The sequence below is a fragment of the Bison bison genome, unplaced genomic scaffold, assembly GCF_000754665.1.
Source record: "Bison bison bison isolate TAMUID 2011002044 unplaced genomic scaffold, Bison_UMD1.0 scf7180017864080, whole genome shotgun sequence".
Lineage (NCBI taxonomy): Eukaryota > Metazoa > Chordata > Mammalia > Artiodactyla > Bovidae > Bison > Bison bison.
Window position 1 is genome coordinate 1,589,697 of NW_011494652.1, and position 10,005 is coordinate 1,599,701.

Genomic DNA, 10,005 nt, shown 5'->3' on the forward strand with positions numbered 1-10,005 from the left:
CCCAAGTCCCTGGCAACCACTGGTCTGCCTCTGTTTCTGGATTTGCCCGTCCTGAACCTTCTGTGTTGGTGACATCTGGCAGTGTGTGGCCTGGGAGGGAGGCTTCTACTTATTTACTCCTGTTGTCTGCCTCTCCTGTTGGAGAGAAGCCCCTCCCCCCAAGTCTTCCCCGCAAGAACAACACTTATCCCACTGACGCCTTAAACGTCTCCATTCACTGGCCTCACGGGTCCCCCACAGCCTGGGCAACACAGAGATGAAAACACTCTTGTCTCAGAAAGTGCTTCCGTCTGTCACACTGCCGTTTTGTTTCTGGGTTTTCCTTACCTACCTGCTTGTTTACTGACCGCAAGGAAACGCGCTGAGGATTTTAGACTTAATTAGAAAGTTAGTTGTGTGTGACCCTGACTCGAGTACATGTTCTGCCCTAAAAAACGTCCTCAAAGAGGACTCGGTGAGCAGAAGGAGACAACCGTGATCACATCGTTCATTCGAGAACGGTGTCTCCAGTCGTGGAGTGCGGTCCAAGGCGGACTCCCATCCAGCCAGGGAAGCCCTCGAGACGGAGGAACGCCTCAGGTTCCAGATGGTTGTCTTTTTTTAATTTAGAGAAAATTGAGAATATAGGGAAAGACAAAGAATGATAGATCCGTACCAGTTTTTATTATTTATTATGCAGAATTGACAGTGGTTAACGTCTCGTCATTTTTTAGTTATAGGGTTAGAATGTTTCAGATAAAGCCAGTGTCTCTCTCACCCTCCTGGCCATTCTGCTCAGGGGCAAATATTGTGACGAACCCCACTTGTCCCTTGTTCTTACGTGTGTGACAGTGGTCGCTATATGGTATGGTCTTCTTGAGAAAAAAAGAAATTATAGATAACCTGGCATCATGCTGGGCATGTCATTTGTAACTTATGTTTTCCACTAGATGTTATGTTTTTAAGGTTTGTCTTTTTTTTTTTATCCACCCATTTATTCATCCATCCATCCCTCCATCTATCCATCTCTCCATACACCCGTCGCTCCATCCATCCATCTGTCCATTTGTTCATCCATGCATCCATCCATTCATCCACCCAGCCATCCATCCGTCTGCCCCTCCATCCACCCAGCCAGTTAGCCAGCGATCCGTCTGTCTGTCCATCCATCCATCTGTCTGCCCTGCCTTGCAGAAATATATGGTTTGCATGTTTATCTCTACTTTGAGCTGCCCTGTGTTGTCCTTTGTGGCGTGCATTTGGATCTCTCGGCGGGGACAGAAGCATGGAATCTGGTTTTCTTTGTGGTTTCGTTAACTGCTTGCTAAGGCCAAGGAGAGCCCCACCCCCTGGTCCCCGACTCCCCCCTCTAGTTTCTCTGTGACATGGTGATAATCAGCCTCACTGTCCTTAAGTGCAGTGGTTTACACTTCACGGTTAATCAGGAGATTGAGGCGTCATCGGTTGTTTAAACTGAAGGGGAAGGTTCAGGGGCTCTTGGGCTGTGACCGAGCTGGTTGTCATTCACGTCCCGGGGCAGCTCGCTAAAGGCCCGGAGGACCTTTATTTTCATACGTACCATTAAAATATCAAACGCCTGTTTATCCAGCCCCAGCTTTGCGTGCTGTAACGATTCTGCACTCGTCCTGTTAGATGTGAGGCTAACGCTTCGTCTGTGAGCACGATTGGTGCAGCTCTCGGGAGCTCTGCAGCCCGGATGGCAGACATCTGGCTTGGTGTGCTTAAGCTGTGTGTTAATACCCACTTAAATCCCTTCGAGAAAATAATGCCTGGCTCTGGAATTATTGCACGTCCTGTCAGAAGCTTCGTAAATCCCACATCGTGGTGGGAATACTGTGGTTCAGAGGCCACCCTGGGGAAGAGCAGAGCTCTCCCCTGTGTCGTGTCCTGGGCTGATGAGAATAGTCCAGAACGGGCAGAAAGAGGGCGCGAAGCATCAGTATTTAATCTTCTGTGTCAAAGCCTAGGGGGAGGCCCTCGGATCTGTGGTTGGAGTTCTGTGGCTCCCAGTTCTGATGCTCTGCTCACACCCTCCCTTCTAGGCGGATGGACGGGAGCTCTCACTCTGCTTGGTGGGCACAGTGTCTGGCCCCGGGCGGTGGGCCATGCCTCCCCTGATTCCCTCTCTCCGCTGTAATCCACTCACGGCCCCCGGGTGAACCCTCCCAATTCGCAGCTCCATCCTGTGCTGTGGGGCCTAGTTGAAACGTCTCAGCCCTCAGGTCTGTGCATTCCAGCCCTGCCTCTGGCAGTTACCCTCTGGGCTTGGGGCTGCTGATACCTCCGCCAGGAGAACACGGGGAGAAGATGATGGATTTGACGCAGTTTCTTCGCTGGACTGGCGGGCACCTGGTGAGCACTTGGTGTCTGCGGTCAGCACGGCTTAATCCTCCTCCTTCTTGTCTTAGAGCTTCTCGGAGGACCTCTTAGCCGGCGTCAGACCCTCCACTTTGCTCTGTGCTTGCCGGAAATCATGGGGACCAACAATGAAAATGAACTCACCTCCGGGGAGGGCGGGAACCTCTGGCAGAGCCCAGGCCAGTGCCTCTCGGGTGCTGGGACCTTGATGGTGCAGAGGACCGCTAGCTGGCCCCTCAGAGGTCACCAGGTCTGCCCACCGCTTCATCACAGAGTCAGGGGCTGCTCTCAAACTCTTATTCTTTGAAAAATGTTTTTCTGACCGGAAAACCCTAACCCGTGGCCACTTTGGCCTTTCTTAGTGTTTAAACGTTCAGAGGCACCAGTGTGGCCCTGGCCGTCAGCTTCCTTGGACCAGGCTGCCCTTCTCGGTCAAGGTCACCCACGGTTTCCCCTTCTGTATACATCCCTCTGTGTGTGACCTGTGGCAGCATTTGGCTATTCTCCACCACGAGTCCAGCCTGATGGATCTTTGTCCACAGCAAAAAGCATCATTTCGTTTGGGCAATTGCTTTTGGAAACCGTCCCAGTCACGGTTTGAGGGGGCAGAGCTTTGCAAGTGGCAGGTGAACAGCTCTTAGAGGCCAGGCTCCCCTCGATGCACCTTTAAATGACTCCTGGCAGGTTCTGTTTGTTGAGAGTCTTTGAAATGCATCATGAAAGCATTGAGGATGTCATGAAACGTGCTTCGTTTGCAATGAAAGACGTGCTCAGAAGCAGGGATTTCTTTCAGAATGTCCTGCTTTCTTGCTGAAAGCACTGGGCTCTGGGTTTCCAGCTCCGTATCCTGAATGGGGTGATGCAGGGGCCCCCCACAGCACGATGACCCCCGAAGGCTTTGTCAGTTCCCCTCCCCCTCCTCCTCCTGGCTTTTTCCTGGAGAAAGTCAAGAATGAGCTGAATTTAAGTCTCACCTGAGGACTGTGAGCCAGCCGAGGAGGTGATCTGAACAGATACGTAATTCAGCCTGTGTTGTTGATGGTTCTTCCCTTGGCCTGCAGACAGCTCACTCTAAAGATGTGTATTTCACGGAGTGTAATATTTACCGTTCTTTGAAGCTTTGTGTGTTTGAAGCTTCTTACTCCTATAACATCTTAGAAAACAGCCATTGCCATCGTCTCCGCTTCTCAGGGCCCAGGACAGGTTTGGAGCAGTTCACTCTCTTGCATAGAATTCTCTTGCCGTGTTTTTCCTTTTTTTTTTCCAGTTGTGTCTGAGTACTTGTTATTTATTTCTAAAAAATTTAAAATTTTTTATTGGCGTACAGGTGCTTTACAAAGTTGTGTTAGTTTCTGCTGTACAGCAAAGTGAATCAACTGTATTAAGCGTATATGTATATAACATACATATATCTCTTCCTTTTTGGATCTCCTTCCCATTTCCGTCATCACAGGGCATTGAGGAGAGCTTCCTGTGGTATACAGTAGGCGCTCATTACTTACTGTTTTATGCATAGTTGTGAATCGTATATATGTGTCAGTCCCAATCTCCCAATTCATTCCATCCACTTCCCCCGCCTCGGTGTCCGTACTTTTGCTCTCTACATCTGTGTCTGCATCTCTGCTTTGCAAATAAGATCGTCTATACTGTTTTTCTATGGGCTTCCCTGGTGGCTCAGTGGTGGAGAATCTGCCTGCCAGTGCAGGAGATGCCAGTTTGATCCCTGGGTTGGGAAGATTCCCTGGAGAAGGAAATGGTGACCCACACCAGTATTCTGGCCTGGAGAATCCCATGGACAAAGGAGCCTGGTGGGCTACAGTCCATAGAGTCTCAAAAGGGTCAGACATGACTTGGTGACTGAACAACAACAACATATCATTTTTCTAGATTCCACATCTGTGCGTTAATATGCAGTATTCTGCAGTATTCATTATCGCCGTCATCACCACCATCATTACATCTTCACCACGACCACGTCCACCATCACCACCGTCAGCACCGCCATCAGCACCAATATTGTCATGATCGTTATGCCCTACTAGATAGACTCGGAGCTCCTTAAGGAGTAGGAACCCTTATCTTTTTGGGGAGGGACACAGTTCAGCCCACAGCTGCACATATTATCTGTTCTGTATGATCCTTACAACAGACCTCCAGGTTATGTAGTTGGGATGGTTTTCATCAGACTCAGGGCAACTGCTGAGCGGGTGAGTTTGCCCAGGATCATGAGGTTAGTGTGTGCAGCTGGGTTGTAAACCGAAGCCTTTCTGACCTCCGAGCTCCTGTTCCTTCTAGCAGTTTCTCAGTGGGGCCTTCCTGGCATTTTTGGAGCAGGACATCCTTTCGTTGTGCAACCAGCCCACACAGTGCACAGAGGCAGCCTCCCCAGCTCTGCCCACTGAGTGGCAGTGGGTACCAGTAATCTCTGGGATCACTTACAAACGCCACACAGACGCCCTGGGGCCTGACTCCCAGCCTGTGCTCCGCTCAGCACCCACCTGGTGGCAGGTTCCTTTCTGCCAGCCACAGGGAGGGACCCTCACGCCCTCTGGACGCTGGTGTCTAACGGAACTGGGGTTGTCTGTGCAGTTGGAACTGGAGGCCAGCAAGGATTCTCCAAGCAGGAACAGCGCGGGGATGTGCAGCCCCACTTGGTCACAGCTGGGAGAGCTCAGATGGACTGGGAGTTCACAGACACTCTTCTTCCTCAGCCCGAGGTGGCGGGGGGTGGCTGGCAGTTCCCGAAGTGAGCAACTGGCCCCCGACCCGCCTTGCAGCCCTGAGACGAACTCTGAGCCTTACGCTCCAGCCTTTGCCATTGAAGAGGGACAGATGGCACGCTCATGCCCGTGGGGTCAGGTTTCCTAGCAGTGGGATTCCGGGTTGCCTGCTCTACCAACCTTATTGTTGAGAAGCGGGATCCTCTTACCCTCCGGGGAGGCGTGGCCCGGGCGGAGGGTCAGGGAGGGAGAAGGGCCTTGGGGCCTCCTCGGGCGTGCGGGCGCCCCTGCGGAGACCTGGTTCCAGGCTCACGCGCTCATCCTGTCCGAATGCTTTTACAGCGACTAAGCAAAGTTTTGAGCCCCTGCCGACGGCAGTGCAGTAGAACACAGCTTTAATTCAGTAAAAACGAGGTCGCAGTCAGAAGTGGATTCGGCCTAGAGCTTGTTTTCCTGGCTCGTGGGCGGGTCTCCCAGACGGGACCTGGGAGTGTGACCAAGTCGCGTGTTCATGTTCCTAGAGGCGCTGTTCTGTTCTTGAGAAGTGTTGTTCACGGTCTGCGGGAACCGTCTGTACCATTTAACCTTTTCAAAAATTAACTTTCATGGCACCGGATACGATTTCTAAGTCAAACCGTTTTTCATAATCGCCTTCCTTTATGGTTTGGGAGGGGCGCTCTCAAGGTTTTTACAGCCCTGACGTTCAGAGTTGGGTGGGTGGGGCACAGATGCCCGTGCCCCAGGCTCGCCCATCAGTGAGGTGAGGAAAGGAGGCTGTCTGTGAGGTGTCCACGGAGAGCCTTCGGCGTAGAAATGCAGCTGCGCTGCGGTTCTCGAGCTGTGGTCCCCAGTGTTTTCTGGGCCGGCCGCAGTAACATCACCTTGAAACTTGCGAGACACACAGCTTTGTGGTTGGACCCAGATCCGCTGCATCAGACACTCTTCCGGGAGGAGGCAGGGTCATCCTTGTGTGTTTTAATAAGCAGGCAAGTTTGATAAGCTCTGTACAGGTGGGAGAACTGCCCAAGGCAGTCTGTGATGGTAAGTGATGACCAGAAAATGCAGCTGGTCCCGGAGATTGGAGCCAACAGTGAGAGCCGGGGCCCCGGAATCAGTGATTCCATCTGCGCTTTTCCCCTTTTATATTTGCCAAGGAGACCAGAGGGTCATGGTTTTCACCATAAAGCCAGAGAGTCCAGAGCTCAGAGGAGGCCTCAGGATGGAATGGAGACCCCTTGGGCATCTCTGGCCACCTGCTCCAGGGGGCTTCCTGCTAACCAGGGGTCTTGTCCTCCCCTGCAGAAGTGCATTCGATTCAACCCGGATGCGACAGTGTGGGTTGCAAAGCAGCGGATTCTGTGCTCGCTGAACCAGAGCCTGAAGGACGTCCTGAACTACGGGCTGTTCCAGCCGGCCAGCAACGGGCGCGACGGCAAGTTCCTGGATGAGGAGCGGCTGCTGCGCGAGTACCCGCAGCCCGTGGGCAAGGGCATCCCGTCCCTGGAGGTACTGCTCGCCCGCCCAGAGCCGGCGCGATGGGGAGCAGGGGGCGCCTTCCCAGACTCTGGGTTTATCTCCTATGCGGAAATCACTCTTAAATCAATAGTTTGCATTGGTGAGCTCGCAGGTGGTTCTGTCCTGGTCTGTGGACCAGGTGGCACCGTGGTAAAGAATCCGCCTGCCAATGCAGGAGACGTAAGAGACGTGGGTTCGATCCCTGGGTGGGGAAGATCCCCTGGACGAGGGCATGGCAACCCACTCCAGGATTCTTGCCTGGAGAATCACATGGACAGAGAAGCCTGGCGGGCTACAGTCCATACGGTTGCAGAGAGTCGGACACGACTGAAGCGACTTGGCAGGCACACGTGCAATGCGTAGCCACTTGTTTTCTCACTGTGGATCGGATGAACCTGCTGGAGGGACGTCCTGCTGCAGGGATGTCTTGCTGTGAGCGAACCCTGGGTCTGACTCAAGCTCATGTCCCCGGGACCTTTGAGTTTGGGGGTGCAGAGTGGGGTTTGCCCCTGCCCCACTGAGTCTCTCCCTGGCATGGGGTGGCCGGTGGCCATCCAGCTGTTGTCAGAAGCATGAGTCTCGGGAATGACCAGTGGGCTGTTTGAGCCACTGTGGCCGGTCAGGTGCTCCTGGGTGGGTGGGCTGCCTCGTGACATTCAGGGGGTATCCACTGGCAGCCTCACATCCACAGAAGGCGTGTCCCCAGACCCTACCCTTGGGGAGCCCAGGTTTACATACGGAATTCCCACATCGTGTATTTTTAAAAATTATTTAATTTGAAACATTTTAAAAAATTATTTAATTAAAAAATTTTTTTTAATTATGAAAGAATGGTGACACATTTATAGGAGACTTGGAAAGTACAGAACAAAGTTACATACAGTTCCACAATGTATTACAATTATTTTTTGAGTAGATAAATTAAGATTTTTTAGTTGGAGTTTTAGTATCAAGCTCTCAAAAATTAACAGAATGAATAGACAGCAAAGTAGAAGGATACAGTAAACCTGAAAAGCACCACAACCAATTCAACATAATTAAGATTTGTCCGATTTTCACACAACAGCGGGATACAGATTCTATTAGAGTTTTTTTAAATTGAGTTTTATTGAAGTATTGTTGATTTACAGTGCTGTGTTAATCTCCAGTGTACAGCAAAGCGAATCGGTTATCCGTTTACATGTGCCCACTCTGCTACAGTCTTTTCCCACATAGGCCACCGCAGAGCGCCAAGTAGCCTCCCCCTGCTGCGCGGCAGGTCCTTGTTAGTCACCTGCTCTCTGTTCAGAGGTGTGGACACGTCAGCCTCCAGTGGACTCCCCCCCCCCGACGTGACGTATTAACACAGAGACACAAGTGGGAGGAAACGTGGACGCTTCTACAGGTGCCCCACACGTCACCTCATTATTGAGTGATGGTATTTATTTCAGCCTGATCAACTGTGAGAGCCCGGGAGTGGCATCGTGGGTGGCATCTGGGCCCCCATAGGGGGTTACTCTGAAGTCAGAGATGCCATGGACCGAGGCTGCAGCCAACTTGCACGTTCCCAGGCCTGATGGGGACGTCAAAGCTGAGGTTCTGCGATCCCCAGTGTGCCCTGGGCCAGGGAGGAGGTTTCCCGCGGAGGAAAAGCTGGCAGGCCTCTCAGAAGTCACGTGGGCCCCTGTCCCGGCCTCGGTTTGCTCATCTGTGAAGTGGGGCTCCTTGACCAGCCCCTTGTTGGGGGCCTGCCTGCTCAGTCCCAGCCCTCTCTCGACGCAGGACAGTCAGGGTTCTGGTCTGATGGAGCTTGCCCTCTGTGGGAGGGGACAGGCCAGGAGCAGCAAACACGCAGCTCCTTTAGGGGCTGACAGTCCGTAAAGACAGTAAAACAGGCGGGGACAGGAAGTCCAGAGCCTGCTCTCGATCGGAAAGCATCCTGGAGAAGGCTGGCCCATCCCACCCCCCGGCCCTGAACAAAAGGAGGCCCAGGAGAGCCTGGTGGAACTGGGCAGGGCTGTGTCCTGGCTTTCAGAACAGCTGGCACACGTGTCCTTCTGACGTCCCACCCGGGGACCATGGGGACCGGGGCTGTGACCTCAGACAGGCTGGGTCCCGTCCTGGCCGCCGAGGGACCCTCTCTGAGCCACAGGTTCCCAGCTGTGAAGGCAGGGGAACGTTCGTGCCGCCCTCTCCGCGGCCGTGAGGCTCGAGTGGGCTGTTCCACAGGGCAGTGCTCTGAGCACACGGCCCGGTGACGGGCGAGCCCGAGCGGCGGTGCTGCAGGTGCGGCTGCCATCCGCTCCCGTTGCCATGGAAGCATCACTCACACGTGCCTTCATTCATCTTGGATCACCGTCCTGCCGGGCGATCCGCTGTGCGGGGCGGACACCTCAAGGGCAGCGTGGATCTGAGCCTTGGATCACTGCAGTTAGGCATGATTGGCTACCTATGACGCATGGAGAGAAGGTATTATCGACCTGAGTGTGTTTTTTTAATAACTGGAAGAAGCGCCCACTGACTTGAAGTCCACAGATCCATCAAGTTAGCAAGCTGTTACATTCTCTCCTGTCACTCCCACGGGCTTCTCAGGTGGCCCAGTGGTAAAGAATCTGCCTCCTAATGCAGGAGACATGAGTTTGATCTCTAGGTCGGGAAGATTGTCTGGAGGAGGAAATGGCCACCCTGTCCAGTATTCTTCCCAGGGAAAATCCCATGGACAGAGGAGCCTGGCGGGCTACAGTCTGTGGGGTCGCGAAGAGTCAGACACGACTGAGTGACTGAGCAGAGGCTCTCTCGCACGCAGCCGTGTCCCCAGGGCCATGGATGAAGGTGGGTGGAGAAGACAGGCCGTCTCATCTTGGATGAGGATAAGCAATAGGGAGCCTTCACGGCTGTCCTCAGAATGTCGTGTCCCAGTTAACCCTAGAACCAGAGGGGCAGAATCCTAAACGGCCTGTGTCTCCTCCCACGAGGTCAGCTCGAGGATGGACGCTGACTGTTCTCGGCAGCACACTGATCCAGGAACTGGGAGCTGCCTGCGTTTCACAGGATTTTCTGATTGCACTGGTTTATTTTGGCACCTAGAAAAAAAAAAAAAAAAGAGCAGGTTTCAGTCTGTGGCACCGAGGAATGTGGTTAGCTACGGGATTGCTCTTCTGTTTGGAGTCGGGGGGAGGCCACCAGGGGGTCACTCTGGAAACGTGAATGGAATCAGACCTTCAGAGTTAGGTTTTGAGCCCGCTTTGAGCCCTCATGGCATGTCCGTGGTTATTTAAACTCCTCTGAGTGACGGAGGGAATCAAAGGAAGTGGGGGCGGGAAGGGTAAGACCGTTTGCCCAGCGCTGGTCCTGGGCCAGGAAGCTCACGTTCCTTCCCCAGCAGCCCTGGGAGCTTTGTGTGTGACCCCCGTGTGACTGACAAGGAAGCAGA

At 53.2% G+C, this 10,005-nt stretch overlaps 1 protein-coding gene across 1 annotated transcript in view; it reads left to right on the forward strand.

Moving 5' to 3' along the window:
- Positions 1–10,005, forward strand: part of SHANK2 (SH3 and multiple ankyrin repeat domains 2) — a 563,331-nt gene that overhangs the window by 100,327 nt on the left and 452,999 nt on the right. The window contains exon 4 of the mRNA XM_010837814.1: positions 6,381–6,584. Within this exon, the coding sequence (XP_010836116.1) occupies positions 6,381–6,584 (204 nt within the window). The remainder of the gene's footprint in view (positions 1–6,380; positions 6,585–10,005) is intronic.